At 40.5% G+C, this 21,067-nt stretch overlaps 1 protein-coding gene across 1 annotated transcript; it reads right to left on the reverse strand.

Moving 5' to 3' along the window:
* Window positions 1–18,093: 18,093 nt before the first annotated feature.
* Window positions 18,094–20,815, reverse strand: NR0B1 (nuclear receptor subfamily 0 group B member 1). The gene is made up of 2 exons (XM_067289743.1): window positions 20,016–20,815; window positions 18,094–18,550 (listed from the first exon to the last, which is right to left on the reverse strand). Exons 1-2 carry the CDS (start codon window positions 20,620–20,622, stop codon window positions 18,306–18,308), a joined length of 852 nt encoding a protein of 283 aa, XP_067145844.1. The 5' UTR covers window positions 20,623–20,815; the 3' UTR covers window positions 18,094–18,305.
* Window positions 20,816–21,067: the final 252 nt, after the last annotated feature.

The raw sequence follows: 21,067 nt of genomic DNA on the forward strand, positions 1-21,067 counted from the left end.
ATACAGTCAGTTCACTTCTACATTTTTGTGTGACTCAGCTGGGTGTAAGAGCTGAATCAAATGTTTCAGATGCAGAGGCATGACAAGAATGGCTTCGGCTTCCCAAAACCAAAGGTAAGTTTTGTGCTCATTTTTCTTGCAGAGTAAGTGCTCAGTGACATTCACCTGCATAACCGTTTCACAGAATTAAAAAATATGTGACGCTCCAGGAAGAAATCTATGACAAATTTACGCTGCAATTAAAATAGAGATCTCAAACCTTAAAGAGAGCAAGCAGGTGGGAACCAGCATGTCCCCAGCAGCTAAAAGAGGCACTCAGAGGCTTGAAGGACCGCACTGCAGGTACGGTCCTGTCAGGGGCCCTGGTCCACATCAGTCCGGCAGCATGTGGTCATGACTCTGAAGGCCAAAACGAGAAGTTCAGCTATGTTATGCACTCTTTCTGCATGGTATCCCAGCCTCCACAAACATTTTACTATTCCTGCTAGTTGCTGTTTCTATGGTGTTAGAGTCCAAAACCCAGTCAGGAATGGCAAGTAATTGCAATAGTACCATATAAATGTAAATACACACAAACACACAGCTTTATATAAATTTATATTAATACAGCTACATTTCTGTAAATAATACACAAATTACATGTGCACATTTATAAAAATAAACAGAAAGACACAAATATAAATGTTTATCTTGAAATAACTATTTGAGATTCCAGAACTCTGTTTTCCATGCACTGTAAAAAACAATGTCCTCTAACAGACTCAATTAATGAATTGTATCTGAGGCGAGTATCATCCCCTTATTAGAAGTAGCCACAACAAAAATGATTTCATCTCAGGCTTGATCATTTTGGCAATTTTTGATCTGATACAGAATACTGAAGTATTCCTAATTCAAGTATGCAGTTTAGTTCACTAGGATGCAAACTTTATGGAACAGCCTATCAACTGATCATCTACTTTTTGTCATTTGATGAAGAGTCTAAGACTAAGTCTACCTTAGAAGTAGAGCAGCACAAGAAAAGAGGATTTGTAGAGTGAAGCACTATGCTGAAAACCTATTATCCACTACTGGCCTTAAAGGTATTGTACTTCATACTCTAGCCTGATCCCATGGGCAGGAGCAGCTGGACCTCATCTCCTAGCTTAATTTCATCTCAAAGGAATCCAGTTCGTGTTCTTCAAGACCTGCCCACAGTGTGAACCAAGGCATGGTAAATGGGAACCACTGGAAAATTCACTTCAAAAGTACACTTCTGATCCAAACGATATTGCTAATGTAGACCACTCTCATACTGTGTAAAGGCACAGGGGTCATTTACATGAAGTCTTCTTTGGAAAATAAGACTACACATCCAGCACCACATTGAAATAAAAGATTTTTAACTACAAAGCAAAATCACTTGTATCTTGCAACACAGCTTGGAAAACTGCAGATATTTTAAACTACTGTGAGGATGAATGTTGGGGGAAAAAAGATTTTGTTTGGGTATGGTATGTCTATATTTATGGATTCCCCATATCTAATTTAATTCTCCTCAAGGCCTAGGAAAGCCAAGAACTCTGAATGAAATGTTTACGCCATCTGTCTATGTTTTGCCTGGCTCAAGCCATTTCTAATGGTTCTCAACTTCCCCATTACCACCCATCTTTAATAAAAAATATTCACAACATAACCTGAGAAGAGGGATCTTTTCCATTGCTAATTTTTTAATTAATATTAGAAAACTTGGAAGAGAAGAAAACAATCTACTTGCATAATCACAAAATTTACAACACTGTAGTCATTATCTTATTGTATTTAATCTTGAGGGGAATAAATTTCACACAGGTTACAATGCCGAAGGGGAAAAGGATATGTGCATGTAGCAACAACTTTTATTTCTTCTGTGAAGTAATATACCTTAAACAGCAGTAAACATTCTAATGAAATAGCAACTGAAGCAGTAGAGCATAAAATTAATATGCATCAAATGACAAAAAGGAGATGAGCAGTTGATAGGCTGTTCCATAAAGTTTGCATGCATAATTCAAATGATGTTCAGCAATTCACAGATCATACTGTTATAGCACTTTTTATTGCCAAGTTACAAAGTATATTTGTTCAGGTAATAATATCACTTTTTTCATAGAAAAGTTTAAACAATTCAGATGTCAAGTACTTGATCTGCCCACAAGTGCTTTACAAATGATATTGTGATGCTGTAGCAATTTCTTCTTTTGTAAGATGTATATGAAATGATTTACTTTATTTCTTATCTGTAGTGTGGATTTTTGCTAAATCCTCCTAAATATTCTCCACTGAGATCATCAGCCAGCTCTGCTGGAAACTCATTTGGGTATAATTCTTTATGGCTGGCTTCACTGGCATGTCAGATAGGCAAAAATCACTGAGCAGCACAGTTGTGATGAGCACATCTGAATGCGGAAACTGATTGGATTTTGAAGGTAGAAACATAGTTACTACCTAATAACCTACCCTTAGATGTACAATATCGAACTATCGTGAAGCAAGTTGGACAGTCTCAAAAAGCAATTAAGGCTTGTGATTGGGAGGAAAAATTTGCACTGGTGGAGAGAAAAGGATAATCCCAAGAATGCAATTTTGAGGACATTTCCTTCGACCAATTTTACATAAAGGCCATGTGTTGTTTTTTAAAACTATATTTTAGACATAGGAAAGTGTGCCTCAAAAGCAGAATTTTGTGCTTTTAATTTCTTTTTTTAACAAGCAGAGTGTGCTATATTGATTACCTAGTGATGTAGTAGGTTATAGTTGCAGATCTAAGAAAAAATAGCATACATTTCTCATTCAAGAGAAAACATTATTATCATGGGCTGCAATTCTCCCATTTGCATTAATTCACATTACCTTAAGCATACCCATAAGCATATTTACAAATCTAAAAACCTGAAAACAAAAAGAAAATCCAGCTGTTAATTTACAGAAGTACGTAAACTGTATATTGTCAAATTTAGACATGGATGAACAGGCTATACCTGCATTTAACTTCAAGTAAATCACTGTACTTTCAGAAAAAGAAATATTTTTCGGGTTTCTTCATTAAATAATAGAGTCTAATTTAAAGTTGCCTTTCATGGCTTAACTTGCAGATGTTTATGTTCCAATAATCAAGTTTCAAGTAATCAACTTTAAAACTAGAATACTTTTCAGTTTTAGTATAACTGTCTCTCCAGGAGCTGAAATTACGTTGAACTTATACTGCAAAAAATATGTGTGAAAACATCCTTTTTTGTCCTTATATTCAGTAAAGTGACAGAAAACTATTTACCTGGTTTGTGAAAGTTTTCAAGAGGATAAAATTACAATTTTTAGATTATAATTTTCAGGATTTCAAAATAAAAACTTCCATCCAAAGTAAAAAAGTGCAAAATATTAAAAGTCTTTATCAAAATATGGGTCAGGAAATTCATCTAAATTGATCTAATTGATTAAATTAAAGATTTTAGTTTTACTTGTTCAGTATCTTCTGGAGAAGAAATCTGTCACTCAAAAATTCACAGTCAGTTATAATTTGGTTTATTTTAAGCTAGATTTTTTTCCCAAAGTTAGCACTGTAAAATGATTCCAAATGGAATTGTAAAATTTATGATTGGAATTGCAAAAAATTCAAAAAAAAAGAATTTCTGATTCTCAAAAAAATGCTAAATATCATGTTTTCACATGCATAAACTGTGGTATGCTTGTTTTAATATAATAAAATAAGACCATAAGATTGTCACTGAATTGTGTATCTCCATGCAGACAATCTGTGAGGAAACTTACCCCAGTGTTTCCTGATGTTTGGATCGCCCATAGCCTGTTCCCTCTACTTCAGCCGCCCCCTTTCCTAAATTACCTTTCAAGGTAATTATTGGCTGACTGGAGAATCATTAAGCAGAAAAGAATATTACATGGGAAATACATTTCAAATGTGTCCAAACATTTCATCTGACATTAGTGAAAGAGAAGTCTAATGATAAAGCTGTACAAAATACGGGAATCCTATTTCACATAAAATTTGAATATTGGAATGAAATCCAACATTTTTGACATTATCTGAAAAACAGTTCATTAAGGGGGGGAAGGGAAAAATATTTCTGTCAATCAAACCTATTTCTTGCTACTTCGTATGGGTGTTCATCAAATTTATAATACAAAGTTATAATACAAAACTAGACAAGCAATTTCAAAGCAAAAATTTATCTATTTTGTTTCAGCAGTATTGAGAGGGATGTTTAACTGTCAAAAAATTTGTGGATTTCTTTCCACATAACATTATTGCCAAATGCACACATTTTCTTAAAAAGTTATATTGATAGAATTGCACATTCTCAGAGGCTGCAGTTCTTCTGACTTTTGCCTGAGTAGCTCCATCCCAAGAAAGGTAGCCTCTAAAGGTCCAGACATTAGAAAAAAAACACTTTGTCAGTGTAATCATAGACCTGTGCTACCTACAGGTGCAGAAGGCTTCATGCAGCTGGATTGCTGAATGGGCCTCCCGGAGATGTTTTTCTCTGTGTAATCCTGAAAAATGTAGTAGATTTATGCCAGATTTCTGATTCTCTTCTCCCTCTGTAATGGCAGGGTACAATCTACATCCTGCTCCAAGTGATGAGTGGGAAAATGGATTGAACTTACGTGGAATTCTTATTGGAAGCTTTTAGTCACTTGGGACGAAACCATAGCCATGCTGAATATGTAGGGTGATTGATCATGATTTTTAAATGGTCATGATTTCACCTCTTAAAGTGTCTATTTCATCATTGTAAAACTTACATTCAGCCTTCCTATTAATTCAGATTTTCCCCTACTGACCAGAAAAGAATGTTGTGAGGATAAAAGCAGAGATCCCAAAGTGTTATATATTTTTTCTTCAATTATGTTCTCTCATTTTCTTGAGATTTTATCCCTTTGTCCTCTCCTATTTGATTTTGTTGCTAAGCACCCATTGTAATAAAGTGCCATGTTCAATGGAGCTGCAGTGAGCGATTTAAATAATAGCAGGTGTAGATGTGTAGGAATTTTGATTGTAATGTGCTACTGTGAAGAACTCATGCATTTATAGTGCAGCATATTTCTGAAACCTTTATGGCAATAAGCCAATCAGCTTGAATGTGCCGGGGGCACTGCTGCAAATGTATAGAGCTGATGGAATTCATTTCATTCACTTATTCTTCAGGCAGGATTAGAGGAAATTTTGATCAGTTCATGCATCTCCAATTTGGCCTGCAGCTTTGAGCTCTGGCTACAGCAGACCTCTCAAGCTGAGCACAGATGAGACTGGATGGTTTCTGGGTGAGAAGCTTCCAAAAAAATCCAAATGCTGCAGTGTGTAGATGTTGGTAACCCAGTAGGCAGTATGCTTTCCTCTGGTCTGTTCCTTACATCAGTGCCTTTCACTACTGTAGCAAACACTCACTTGCTAGAGGTATTCCCTTGAAGATGAGAGATCAAGTTCCTTATCAGTTGAAAATCTGATTACAAGTTTTCCAGTAGTAGCCTTGATATCATGGCTAGTTTCCAACTCAAGCAATTCCATTATATTCTGTCTACTTTTTCCCATTTCATTTTCAAAAGGAGCAAGTTAGAATTGTTGTCAATATAGGACAGCTATGACTGCATTTTGGAGAGAATTAGTTGAGGCTATCTCTATAAGAAGAAAGAGGGTTTTCTCCTGGGTACTAGTAATGATACAGTGCAAAATTTTTACATATTTACTCATTTTTACATATGAGTACATCTGACTGTTAAGAAACTCTTAGCTTCTGGATTTTTAGTTTGTTAGTATGATCTCTATGATCTCTACAAATTGCCCAGAATCTTGCTATTCAAGTCAATCTTATTTTTTGGAACTATGACTTAAATTGTGCTAAAGGACCTCAACTACAAGTTTGAGCTACACGGCAGCAGTGAATATCTTCAGCATGCTTTGCAGGTAAATATAACATGACTTACAGCTCATTGTTCTAGGAAGCTTTTGAGAATCCACTAGACAATGCTGAACATGAATTAAGATGAATTGCTTGGGGGCATATTAGAAAAGACCATTTTTCAGGTGCGGACAGAATATCTTATTCATTGTCTTATTCATTATTCCACTTAGGAAACTGTGTTAAGGTCTTCAAATATGAAGGAGATTTTTACCGGGTTCTGTCACACCACAACAGTGCATTGAAGCTGGAAAATGAGTTTGGTGCTCGGAAGTCACGCTTGAACGTTGCTGGGGATCACGCTCAAAGCGTCTGTCAGGCTGCGGGCCAAGCTTTACTGAAGTTGCTTCTCCTCCTGCCTGTAGGAAAATTTGCAGAGCTGCACAAATGTATACTAACTAAGAGTCTTGTCTTAGCCTGAACTTGCTAACCTACTGATATTGCTTTGAAATTTCACTGTGGATCACAGTTCCACCATGTTGAATGGTTTTCTACTTCACATTGCTTACAGGTAAAATATGTTGCGCAAAATATAAAGGAGGAGGTAAGAAAGATCCTATGAAGCTGTGTGGAGGAATATTAATTTTATGACACAACATCATCACATCTCCTCAGTAACCCACCCCCAAAACTAACAAATGTAGACAGGATGATAATTGATGTAATTTTGGGTGATGAAATAATCTATGATCTACCAGAATTCATTTAAGAGATGTTGTCGTTCTGCACCCTTTAAAGTAGTAGAGAAAAAAAATCTTTTCTATAGTGATGATAGTGCATTTTGACAGACAGGAAGTAAAGCAGCCTAACATGTAAATTATATCTATAACAGTTACAACATCTATAGCTATATAACTAAAACAAAATCAGACAAGATATCAAATTTGTCTCAGAAGTCAGCTGCTTAGGGTGGGTTGTTTCTTTTTTTTTATCCCATAGCTACTCCCATAGCTAGTTATTTTTAGTCAATATGTTTACAAGACAAAAAAACCAAATGAACCTCAGTTTTTAACATGTCTGAGCAGGTATTCTGATTACCTTCTTGAATACATTTCTTTTCTTTGATGGGACAGATTTATTTCACTTGTCAGAAATAATGCTTACCTCAAGAGTCCACTGGTCATCATGACAGCCATGAGATCCTCAATCAGTCCTAGCAACCATAATTCACATAAATTTTCCATTAAAACTACTCAAATAAAACAATACAACTTAATACTATCCTGCCATTAAAATGTTAGATTATGAAAGATCATACAGAACTAGGTTATAAATGGAAGAAGATTTCCCAAGGTACAATATTTAGTAATAAAAATATGCTTGTAGGTCTAACTTTCAAAACTGCATGTGTAATCAGTGATTGCTCTTCTAAACAGATAAGCAGGTAAATTAATAAGAACTTGCTTAGATATACAAAATCTGGGTGATTGTATGTGCATATTGGAAAGTATTGGAAAGTGCTGTTCAAAAGGAATCGTTGTGCCATACCAATATTCATACACAAAACATTTTGAGGCAGAAAGCTATTTAAACTAAGGAAAAAAATAATATTTTAATAAGAGATCAAAAGAGAATCAGATTTCAAGAAAAACTGAAGGATGTCACAGAACATAATAGCTAAGAAATTCTGATTTTCAGGAAGCAGCACTGCAAGGTATAGAAAGTGATTAATATTCACAGCACAGATTACTGAAAAAAATCGATAGATGTTTAAAAACCTTAATTGGCTATTCCAGTCTCAAGAGAGAGGAAAAATAAGCCTGTTATTGAAAAGTACATGAGCAAGAAAGAAAGCTTTTGATAATATCAGCACGGCTCCCAATCCCTCTTTCACAGGCACAAGGTGAATATTGATTAGTGCAATTCCCTTGACTTCTGGATTGTGCCTTTTTTACATTTCTGTGAGGAAGTTCTGAAACAGGCTTCAGTACTTAATTTTTCCTCATTTCTTGGGATGCGCATGAACAGTATCATTTTTTCTTCCCCAGCCACAGCAATGATATTTCACTACTGCCTTAATTTTAACCAGTTTAATGTACAGAAACACATGGTGTTAAACGATGTCAGTGAAGAGCACAATGTTGATGGAAATGGCAGGCTGCTATTAGAGGCGGTGATGGGATTATGGGAAGCCCAGACTCTCTGTGAAAGGTGTCAGGGGGGCCTCTGGGAAAATACAGAGCAGCAACATCTGTGTTTCACTGAGCTCTCACGAGAGAAAGTCTTCTGGATGCTTTTTATTACAGGCTTTTGATGAAACTGAGATGGCACCACTGTGTGTTTCCAAGATTAGAAATGTTAACATTTCCTTCACCACATTTGGGAGCTGCCTTTGACAAAGTATGGCATAGCAGACAGAGAGAAGAGACCTGCTGTGTTGCAGAAATTGCCAGGCTCTATAACAGCAATCATATGCTGCTTCAATCTTTCTCATTTTTTTATTTTTCCTCTTCTCTAGAAAAATTTCTGATGTATAAAAGCCTGGATTATTTGTGAAGTAAAAGGTCTGCAGTAATGATAGTGTTTAACTTTTGATGTAAGGCATTCTTCTTTGGGCATGTTGCAAACAAGAGATTAGCTGTTTTCTTTTCATATTCTCTGCATACTAATTCCACTAGAACTGCTATGTTACATAAGTGCCTGGTTCTTTTTCTCATTTTCTTTCTCTTCTATTTTTTAAGACAGTTTAAAGAAGTAAATTAAAATCCACTGTTAAGTCAAGCCTGTTTCTCTCAGGAAAACATAATAATGGTCACTGAGACAATGGCGCATGCTGATATTGTAATGAACTGATCCAACGCAGTACATTTCATAGACTCAAGGCAACTAGGCACTGAAAATTACCCGTCCGCTCAGCTTACCCACCCACACTGACAGTTTAAGAACAGTCTCTCTAGGGTATTGCTAAGTGTTTTGACCAGTCTAGTTTTGAAATTTCACAAGTGTCAAGACTGCCTTGAAAAAGGAAATCCAATAGTTATTTCAAATATATTTCCATTTAACATCAAATACTACAACCATGAGATTAGAAAAGTGTTCTGATTTGCCAAAATGTCATTAATGTCTATGCAGAATGTTTAGAACTGCATCTGGAAAATATATTTTAACCCTGTTTCTGACTATGGAAAGGTGGTAGATGGAAATAAAAGAATTAAGAAAAAAATATGCATTATCTTTAAAGGATTCACTGTGAAGTTTTTTAAAAAATATGGCAAAATGGAATAAATGGATTATAGGGCAATATTATCCAGAAGTATTTTTCCATTTCAATAAGAGACATTCAGGAAAGATGTTGACCAAATAGAAGTCCAGAGGAGGGTAAGACATCTAGGAAACATGAGCAGTTGAAAGAATCCAGGCAAATAGCTTTCCCCAAAACAATGTTAAAGAATAATAGTCTTAAAATACACAAGGCACTATTGCCTAAAAGTTTTTCCATGTAGCTGGTGAATAAGTTAAGAAAACATGGGTTTATATTACAAGAAGGAAGTTCATCTTAGATATCCAGGCAACTTCCTAAGGGTAGTGACATACAGAAATAGACTGAATGGAGATGTCTTGGAGACCCCATCACTGAAACCTTTAGAAACAGGTTAGACAAGCACTTGTCAGGTATGACATAATATATAATTCATTCTGTCAGGATAGGGGGGTGGATTAGATGACCTCCTGAAATCCCTTCCAGCCATATGACTATTTAGAAGAACAGAATATACAACTACAATAATTTATAACCTGTTCAGCTTTACTGCTTCTCTTCATTTTTTTCTTGTCACCTTTACTGTTCTGTAATAAAATAACCGACAGAAAAATGGCTTTCTTTGTTGAATTACCCTGCTACGGTCTTATATTGAAGAAACATTGAGACAATATTAAGTCCAAGTGTCCTGGATTCTTTGGGAGCCAGGCAAAACTTTAAGTGCCTACTTCTTGCAATCAGTAACTCACTTTCAGCCCACATATCTGATTTCCTTCCTGCAAAAACCTAAGCCCTCTGAGATAGAGAGGAAGACAGAGATAACTGAGGAGGGAAACTGCTGGCACACACACGCTCCAGTCTCACCCCAGAGCAGATCTGGGATGTAGTCAGGGTGTGCATCCAGGCACAGCAGCTTGGAAACATTCCCCACTCTACTGACTGAGCTGCAGTCTTAAATGTCTGAGGTGTTTCTGAGCAGGATTTCTGTATAGTATAACTACTTCCCACTGATTCCAATTAAGTGTCTTTTAAAGTTTGGACATACAACCCAGTTACTTCAGTTTAAGGAGTTGCTTCACGTTAACTAGACTGCAATAATTTGTCCGCAGCAAATGTCAGTAAAAGAGGTTTCCATTCACAGCTCAAAAGTCACAGAAACGATGAGAAAGAGCTGTTGCAAATCAGCTTACTAGATAAATTGATGTAACTAGATAAGCTGTAAGACTTGTTTATCAGATCCCTTTGAGCCATCATTCCCACAATTCCCCTCACTTTTTGTGTGATTTAGCTTATCTGGAAATTAGATAGTAATGACTCAAACAGTATAGGTCATAAATGCATCCTCACTGACCTCATATTATTTGGGAACAGCTGATGTTCATGCCCAGATCCCACCTGCAACAGGCTTTTCTCTCTTCCCTACACCTGAAAGTTAACTGACTTAGAAGGAGGGTTTTCACTTACTCACTCCAGACACTAGAAATAGAACATTGCTTCCCAGCTTCCTAGGAGAAGCTCCCCCTAAAGAACACTTCCAATTTGGGGTCCTCTGGGCACCAGAATCCTTGAAGAACGAGTACTACGCTGATGACTGCTGCCTGCTAAGATGCAACTACTTGAACACTGAGTCCTATCCACTCCTCTGGCTTCCCAATCTGGTAAAGAGAAGATGAAAAGAGAGGGGAGGGAAAAAAAAAAATCCTTCCTCCAGTATTGACCAGTTTGGCCACTTACCCTAGGCATAGTCAGTCCTACATGCTCACTTCAGTGTCCAAAATAATAAAGGGAGCCTTTTAGATTTGTCAGATGAGACAAAATTAACTGGATTCTCTCTTTCTTCCCAAAATGGTTGCAGTTTAGTGAGCTTATTCATATTTAAGTTAGTACATATGAGTTGTGTATTTAAAACCTGGAGCAGTGGGCCTGATTGATCCTGGCACAAAAGTTGTCATGTGCATGGAAGTTTCCTTTCTAAGTACCTCTGTTTCTACTCTTGCAAGCCTCACAAATCATAAAATGAATTTTACTTTTGTTGTTGTTATTATTCTTAGTCTAGCCCCATTAAACAAACAAGATATGCATTGTCCTGCTATGTTTTGCTATGTACATGTATGTATGTATGTATGTACGCACATGTGCATGCAGCCTGCGCATATGTGAGAAGCTGGACTACACTCTCAGCTGGCAAAAGATGGTTATTGCTTATCTAGAAGTGAGGAAGACTCCAAAGGCTACCAGCTTCACTTTGTCTAAGTGCAGTGACTGACAGTTTAGTGTATAATCTGTACTAGTTATCTAGCCTTACTGTATGAAGTGCGAATCCATGACACTCCATCGTAAAGTAGGTATGCTGGGATAAAACGCCATCTGCAGGTGTTTGTGTCTCTCCATTCACTCCAGACAGAGCCGAGATGCCCTGATTAGACTCGACGTCTGCCTTTCAGACAGCTCAGTTTAAGCGAGATGAAATTCACCCTATGAGACAAAATAGTGAGTGCTAATATAAAATGAGAGGACAGATTTTTTTTCTTCTGAACCTGAAACTAATGTCATTCTCCTTATGTATAACATAAGTAAATAACATAAGTATGCACAGAAGAAAAGGTGTCTGCATGCCATGTGTGCCTGTATAAACATTTGTATGATTATTTACCTAAGTCTAGACAAAGTGTGAATATCTAAAAGAGTTTGGGCCAATTTCACTGCTGACATAATCCATGAAATGACTGTTGCTTTATATCAACAATGCAAAGGATTTGTAGATTTGCCTATGATGCCAGCTAGCAAATTATAGCCCAGTGTCCTCACAGTGCTTGTTGATTTTAAGACATTTTTATCAAAGTTCCTCTCCAAGTCTCTTTAGTTGTTTCAGCTATTGAATTGTACTTGTGTACATTTCAGATTCAAAATAGCAGACTTTCATAATTAAAGTGTTAAGAATGTTAAGACAATATGTGTGTGCAGATCTCAAATTGTCTCTCAAAATTTCCAAATATCTTGGTATAATACTTACTGACACTGTTCAGGACTTCTGTCAACAAAAGAAAACAAGATCACTGATTGGCTTTCTGATTTTTTTTTTTAATTTTTGTTTTTGCTGTTTATTGCAATCCCCAGAAGGTCCACTAGAGCAAGAAGTTCTATTCTTAAAGAGAGAGATGAAAATGACTGGCAGCATACAGATCCAAGTCAATCTCTAAGGCCATTTCAAACAAGAACATTTTAGTTGCAGGACAACATCTTTGGGAGCAGAGTTATTGCTCATTAGGCATTAACAGTGTTCGTAGTCTACAACAGCAAACTGCTGCAAAGAAAGTTTAAAACAAACTATTAGAAAGATTACCTAAACAAAGATTATTCATTAAACTTGGAAAAGGAAGATTATAAATAAATGCCATGTTTTCTCTAATCTAAAAGAAACACTCATAACCATGTTAACCAAAAGTGCAAGTTAGTTTCTAATTTAGCCTTTCTCAGATCTCTTCAGAGAAAAGGATATCTCACAGTAGTAACCTCTGTTGAATGGCTCTTTGTGATTAGAAGCTGACTGTTGCTGATATTACAGTCCTGAGCACAAGTAAGGGGTATCTACGTTGAGGTAGGTGGGAAGGCCTTTTTTTGTATAGCACCAGTTCTGTCTAGCTGAGACAGTCACTAGAAGGATTGCAGAATTACATTGCCTGGGAGGCTGCTTTTAGTTAAAATGCCTACAACGTCCAGGAGGGCTGAAAAAAATGTGCTCATGAGAAGATTCGTGCCCAGAATGCTAAGGATAGGGAGCAAATAGAGAAGAAGCTTAAAAATTCTCAGAAATCATGTCAATATCTGGACTGGAAAATAGTCTTTACTGGTACATTTCAGACTACGAGGAAAAAATGTACATGTAAATAGACAGCTTCTCCTTTATACAATTAAAAAAAAAAAGTCCAGCAAAGTATTTTGCCACTTTGTTTTGTGGTGGAAGTGCAGTTGTCTTTGATAAATACAAGCTACTAATTTACATGCCCAGATCATGTTCCTGTATGTACACAGAGGACCTGACCTCACAAGTTTTACACCTTGTGAGACACTATATAAATAGTCTCCATGTATCGACCACAGTCTTGCAGCAATGCCAAATCAGAGCTGGAGCGCCGGCAGTGTCGTGGGAAGGGACCTCTCCTCACCTGATCCTGTGGGCTTTGCCAGTCCCGAGCACGTGTGGCAGAGCTGCTCTCCTGGGACCCCAAGCAGGAGCATGCTCGGGGAGTGTAAACATCAGCAATCTGGCTTGGAGCAACAGCAAAGTTTGGAGGAGAATCCCTCCGCTGTTTTCTCAGGTATATAATCCATTTTGGTGGGGTCAAATGAGATTCCTTTCAGGGAAAACTAAATTAGTAACTTAGCCTTAAATATTCTCTGATGTTTAAAAGGAGCATAAGGTCCAAAATCCGTGCACAGGCCACATGACCATGTGGTCCTCCGACAGGTGCCTAACATCTCCACAAGCCATGAGAAGGCTCTTGAACCCCTCAGAGTTCCCTTTACACCCTCTAACAGTTCATGTCCCATGTGTAGGGCCAAATGCCAGCTGTACTTTCCCATATGCTGATGATTATCAGCCTTGTGCTGACTTCCTTGCAATTCATCTGTCGGCTGCTCCTTCCCCATACATCTACTTCTTTTGTTTTAAATCCCTTCCTTGCTTTACCTGCCTTGAGTTCTCTTGTTGTCTCTGTGCTGGTAACACCATATGAATTTATATTTAATTTCTTCCTGAAATCTCTTTGCTATGCCACAGTGCTTCTTCCTGCCAACAGATCATTCGAAAGAATGTAAGAGGGACCTGCTCTGGAGTCCCTGCTCTTAGGCCCTGCAGCAAGCGCAGGCAAGGAGCACCTCATTGCCCCATTCTTCACCGTGGAGACAATACCTCCTCTGCCGATGCTGCCGATTCTGGCCCAGGTTACTATACTGCTTTTCTAGTGTTACTAGGGTGGATTGTGGGATACAGCTGAGGAGTCTCCTGGACTTATAGTACTAGGCACAGGACTGTGGAGAAATGAGGCATATTGCTGGTCTGACTGCGAGGGCTACTGTGCCTTTCACATCAGTTCTCCCAGAGCTGAGTGGCGGAGTAAGAAAACTACCTACATCAGAACCTGCCTGCCTATGCAGGTTGCCTCAGTCTCAGCATCCACATGAGCCATGTATGTGGCACGTCATGATAAAACAGCCTCCTAGGGCCCCTCCCACAGTGCCATCCTCTCACCAAACACAGCAGGTTAAGCCTGAGGACATGGTCATGGTGCCATACATGGTAACACTGCACAGACTGCCCCAGCCCCATCATCACAAGAACAGCACAGGTTTCAGAGTTTGCAATTATTTTGAACACAAGCTGCTGAAATAGCAGCTGAGACAGCACTTTCCCCCTCCTCCTTTTCCTTTCCAACAAACATGAAAAGCCAGAAGAGCACCTGCCTTCACTCTGATGCTGAGGGGGACAGCAGTGGTGCAACCCCTTTCCTGAGACCTATGCTGCCCCTACAGGTCCCTCTGCAGAGCCCCTGAGTGGCACTCAGCCATCACATCAGTGTCGGGCCCAGCGGTTCCCGGGCACACAGAACTGAGGGTGCCAATCTACCCTCACCCTGGGTCTCAGCAGGCAGCCTCCAGGCAGGGCACTATTTGTGGGCCTGGAGGTCCCAGGAACAGGAAGGATAAAAGGGGCATCGCATTTGCCAACGTTACATTGCTTCTAACAGAACACAGAGCTGGTGGCACAGCTTGGCCCTGCATCAGATGGGGCTGGAGGCAAGCTTTTACCTCAGCAGGAATCCCAAATAGCTGATAAACAGAGGTCTCTTCTACCATCCCTGCAGCCGCCTGAAGCTGCAGGAGGATCTTGACCCACACTCCCTCTGATGAAGCTATACTGCCATGGGAGCCTTCTTCTCCAAGGCCCAGGCTTTCCTTCTCCCCTGTATGCCCGAGAGGTCGGCCAGGACCAGCAGGTCACCTACCTCTGCTGCTGGGGGCATCAGGAGAGACAGCGTCCTGTGTCACAGCACTGGCCAGGGCCATGTAGACCACCCAATTCAGAGTTCAGCTTCACCCATCCTGCACAGGAGAGGGCCTAGGCAGAAAAGGATCTGTCCCAGTATTCCTCCTACCCACTGGAAAATTGTTCTCTTGAAAGAGAGGTCATAAAACCTTGGGCAACACAGTGGTTTTGCTTACCACTGTGGGCACTATCCTCACAGACACTTAGAGGCTGAACAGCTTGGTCTTCCTCCTGCACAGCTGCCGTTATGGCCCCTTCTTCAGCGAGTCAGTGGGGGAGGGAACAGGCCATCCAGCCCCGGAGGGTTGGTGGGGAAGGTAGAGTCTTCTCCACTCTGCAAATATTTTTTGCACCCTTTTGCTAAAGCACTGGCTTGTCTTGCGAATTACACTCTCTGCCCCATCTGCTTCCAGTCAGATCTTGGCACAGTCTCCACACTAGGATCAGAGCCTTCCCCACTCTGCTCCACTCTCTTCTCTCCCATTCCTGTTTGAATCTTTAAGTCTTTATCTTGGTTTCTCCTCCAAGTCTTTTTAAATTCCTGCTCTGGCATTTCTGTTCCTCTGACATATGAGGAGACACTCTTTTGCCACACCTCTGCAAAAAGCCTTGACAAACCGCTTTGCCCATTCAGAAGTCCTGCTTACTGTTCCCTGGTGCTTCCCCTTGAATAGACAACAGTTAAATGATTAACAGTATTGCCGGTCCAAGAGAAATACAACAGAGTACGGCAAGTTCAAGGTGGATTCATTGTGCACAGAAGCAATATTTTTCATGACAACTTCAGAAAATTGAGCAGAACACAGGATTTGTTCAGAGAGGGATATTCCTGCTTATCAAACATGCAAATTAAAGCAGGTCCACCTGACTCATGAAAACTTGTGTTTTGAACTGCACAATAGATCCAAACTCCTGTTTGTCTCAAGGTGACTGTTCAGCTGAAAAACCTTGCCTGTGACCAAGGTTCAGCTATTAAAATTCACTGTTAGGAGTACTGCCAAAAAGTCTCTTCTGCCACTCACAGCAGAGAAGAAAATGGAATTATTTCCATCCCTAAGTCTGAACAGCAAGTGCATATTAAGAAATTCTCAGTGTCATATGAAGCTGTTTTAAGTTGAGGCTGTTGAATTTTTTTAGTCCTTACCCAAGAATCATCTCCTACCTCTAACCACTTCTTAAATGTTTCATCAGGCTTCATGGTTTTGGGAAAAGATATTTCTTTGTCAGCATCCTTGGAAGTTAACTATTGCAAGCTCACAGGCTATTTATACCAAAAGAGGAAAATATATGGGTATGTTAGATAGATGGATAGTAAGTTCATAAGCTATTGTAAGCTCACCAAACGTATATATTCAGAAAATATTCTCCATATATATATACATATACATATGCTCTGTGTGTGTGTGTGTGTGTGTGTGTACACATAAAAACATGAATTTAGCAGACATTAAAGACTAAGACCTCTCTCTTTTATGGTCTAGTCTGGACCAGTAGCGAAGACTGCTTTACTTAAAGACTTTTTGTGCTTTGGAATTTGTGAGGAGCTCCTCTGGAGACACAACGCTACCCAGAGTTACAGGGACACCAAACGAGTGTGTATTTAAGTTATGCCAGTGCTTTTCAGGATGAGGACTGTGGTTTTTTGTTTTGTTTTGTTTATTCAGTGATGGTGTCCTAGTCTATGATGAGATCCTTGTTGCTATGGCAATACAAATCTCAGTGGTAATACTTATAGGTGAACTTGTCCTCCTGGGAATGTTCAGCTACCTCTGCAGCTATTTCCACTAATTTTATCTAGGTACAGGTAAGTACATAACAAGAGTCCCCCTTCCCTACCTGAACATAGGAGCTGTGATTATCCTTTGCGCAAGGTGGCAGCAAAAGAAAACACTTCAAACTCTTCCCTCACTCTCCTGCACCCCTTCAGTTAAGGAGAATGACTGCCTCAACGATATTAACTGTGTTTTAAAAAACACCTCTGATTGCTAATGGTTAATATACATGAGAATGATACATAGTTAACTGCTATCTTTTACTTTTACACTATCACCTACACTTCTCTCCCCATTTTAAAAAAATATTCACCATGGGAAATGCCGGAAAACTGGATGCAGAGAAAGGAAAACCATGAAACAAATCCCCCTAAAAATACTGATTTTCCCTTTCTGATTTTATTTTTAAAATAGGATTTTTTTCAACAAAAGCACAACTGCTTTAGGAGAAAAGATCAAGTCTAAGACAAGAAGAAAAAAAGGAAATGAATTTGTAAGCACAGTACTTAAATAAGACATGTCGATGCTAGCTGACAAATATGTACCAGCGGTACATCATATTTTAGCAAAATAATTTTGCATTTCTATGAGGATAAGTAGTCTGAAGAATCTGGCTCTTGAAATCTCACCAAGTAAATGCTAGAAAAAAAGCAAAGAATGTTTTCATGACCTTATTTCATATTTGCTGTTTGGAAATTTTTAGAGTTATTTTTGTCTGCTTGTTTTGTTTTGGGGAATAGAGTTACTTTGTTTTTCCAGAGCCCAAAATGTGTTGAATAAAATGTTTTACCACAAGTATTAGAGGTATTAATAAAGTTACTTCAAGTTTCAATCAGTCCCAAATTCTGTTAGTATAAGTCAGTGGAAGTAGTTCACTGACTGCAGAAAGCCTTTGACAGAGCCAGTATTTGAACTGTGAGCTGAACTGTGATTACAGTATCCTATTCTAATATTATGGAAATATGCAAAGTAAATGGCTTAGTCCCCCTTCTGTATGCCCATATATTTAAAATACAAACCTAGACTAATGTTTATTTTGAAAAAGCAGGGACTACTCACCTTAAAAGTACAATATAGTAAGTGTGATCTTTATTCGGAGACATGGTAAATAAAAGAATAGTCAGTCCACTTTGGAAATGAACATTCTTAATAATTTTAAAGCTTATTTTGATGACTGTAATCTTATTCCAAAAAAACTATGTTTAATAAAAATTAAGTTTCAGAACTTAAAGATTTTATTATTGAATACAAAAATACTATGTAAAAACAATAAGTTAATTTATTTACAATACTTTACACTATTCTGCTCTAGAGCTTCCTTTGCATTGGATTTATTTTCATTATTTTACATGCCTTTATAATTTTGCACAAAGCATTTCCAAAAGCATGTCATCCATGTTCACTGCACCAATGATAGGTCTAAAGAATAGTTCAGCAATCACATTAGCATTAATAGATCTTAACAAGGATAGAACAACATTCAACTTGGCAAATCTGGCTTCATCACCTCTGTGAATGAGTCTGACATGTTCATTTAGAGCTTGTTGTGCTTCCCTCTGCAGTCCTTCGATATACTGTGTACACTGCAGTCCAGGTAGATCTGAAAGAAAAAAAGGGAAAGATAAATTATATTGTTTACATAACTTTCATCTATAAAACAACACTCTTAAAGAACAACAACTAACAGCTTACAGATTATGTTTATCGCACAAGCAGAGAAGCAGATAAAATGGCTAGAGGACTTTTTGTATGCAGAATGAATGTGCCAAATTTTTATAGTTCAAAATCTTATCATGTTGTTGTTCTGGACATTCAATACTCTTCTTTGTTATGCAAATTTGAAATACAATGTTTTACAACATTCCTGTAAGTGTTTAAAAAAATAGTTGATAAAATAGAAACTTCAATTGAAGAACGCTGTCCAAAATACCTTCGCTATGACAAAAGCAATCTGTAAATTGCAGAGATAGCAATAAAAGGAACTTATCTGTTAACTTGTTGACTTTTATAAAATGCATTATTCACATTTAAAGGATCTTTTTGACAACTGCTTTTGACTTGCTCCAGATTACAAGTGGCAAAAAGTATTAACTCTAATATATGATAGAAAGTTTCCTAGTGAACCAAACTAAGGATAGTGAAGGACTGTGAGTACAGAATCTTTCATTTTCAGTCTAATTGGCAGTGGGGATATAGTAATCAAGAAGTGCCATATCCAACTTGCCAGCTACATTTCCAGGTAAGTAATTGACATGATAATCACTTGGTAGAGCTGTACCTATGGAAGTCTCTACATAAGGAGATGATGGTAAAAAAAAACCCAACAAACAAACAAACAAAAACATAAGCACACACAATCAAAGAAGCACTTCCCTGTCTATTCACATTGTTCCCGAAAGCCTAGAGATTTGTCTTGTTTTCTTTCCACTGTGTGCAAACCTCCCGGGGAAGCATGTTTAGCTCCGCCACCCCCAGGCAGATGGTAAGCGATTACTAAAGGAAGCATGCCACAACATCCACAACGCGCCTGGCGGCACAGAAGTTCAATCTGAGAGGATGCGACCGCCAAGCGCGCCAGCAAGAAACAAGCAGGGGGGCAGCAACTGCCTCCTAACTTTTCCTAAGCAGTTGCCACGGATTTATTACTAGAAAAGGTCTGTGGAAGGCGCCAACCCCCCGGACCCCTGATGTAGCGGCCGCTGCCGGGCACCCTCTCCAGGCGCCGCTCCGCCTGGGCCCCGCGCGGCCCCTAACAGCCAGGGGGCGCGGCCTGTAACGAGCACGGCGCGGCCGGTAACGGCCAGGTAGCGCGCGCCACGGCTCCCCCTGACTGCCCACACAGAGCGGCGGTCGGGAGGGGGTGAGACTTTGCTTCCCGCTCCGCCACGGCCCCTCCGCCATCCCTGGCGAAAAGCTCCAGGGCTGCCCCGTTTAGCTGGAGGTACGGGTGTGTTTCCCGCCGTTATCGCGCTCTCCTCCCCGCGCCTGGGGGCCCGCGGACAGCTCTGCCTGACCTCAGGAGGAGCGCCGGTGCCTTTCCTGAGGCGCCGCGTCCTGTCACTCACCCGGGTTGAAGAGCACCGTCCCCTTGAGGTAAGCGTACTCTTTGGTGCTGATATCCAGGCTCCAGCACTTGGCCAGGAAGCCCTTGATGGCCTGAATCTCGCCGGCCGAGGGCAGGTGCGGGCCGCCGCCGGGGCCGTGGTGCTGCCGCGCCGGCGCCGGGCCCCGCGGCGGGTGCTGCTCGCCGTGCCGCCGGTTGGTGAGGATCCTCTGCAGCATGCTGGGCTCCGCGCTCTCCACCGTCTCGAAGTGCACCCGGTCCTGCGCCAGCCCCAGCACCAGCAGGGGCGCCCAGCAGCTGCGCACCAGCACCAGCTGCTCGTCCAGGGGCAGCTCCTGGAAGCAGGGCACGTTCTGGACGAAGCGCAGCGTCTTCACCAGCACGGCCGAGGCCGCCTTGCACGTCACCTGCGGGCTCTTCAGGGCCACCCGCCGCTGCGAGACACACGAGCAGCCGCGGCCCGGCTGCCCCCGCCTCGGCCCCTGCCCCGGCGGCGGCGGCTGCCGCCTCTCCGACGCCGCCTGCTCCTCGCTCTTGAGGATGTTGTAGAGGATGCTGCTGTGCCGCCTGCTGTCCGCGCAGCACCGGCAGCGCTCCACGCACGCCATAGCACCGAGGGGGCTGCTGCGGGCCGGCGGGTGAGCCGCGAGGGAGGCTCCGAGGGGCGGCAGCGGTCCCTGCTGCCTGGCTCGCCGGGGAAGGCACGCTGCTCGCCCTCTGCCCGGCTCCTAACTTATTTATAGCCGGCGTCTGTATGCGCGTGCGTGTGTGTGTGTATGTGCGCGAGTGTGCAGCCGCATGCTCTGTCTCAGCAGTTCAAAGGGGCAGACACTCTTTACTGGCTGGAAAAGAGAGAGAGAGGAGGGAAAGAAAAGAAAAAAAGAAAACCCTCCTCCTCCTCCTCCTTTCCTGAGACAGCGATGCCTAGAGGGAGCCGGCGAGCTGTCCGCCTTTGCCTTCAGGCTCCGCCGTGATGAGAGGCAAAACGCCCTGCCGCCCCCCCCTCCCCCCGCCCTGTGTGGGGCGGCTGGACGCCGGGTTTCTCCCTCTCTT

This window comes from Apteryx mantelli, chromosome 1 (genome assembly GCF_036417845.1).
Source record: "Apteryx mantelli isolate bAptMan1 chromosome 1, bAptMan1.hap1, whole genome shotgun sequence".
Taxonomy (NCBI): domain Eukaryota; kingdom Metazoa; phylum Chordata; class Aves; order Apterygiformes; family Apterygidae; genus Apteryx; species Apteryx mantelli.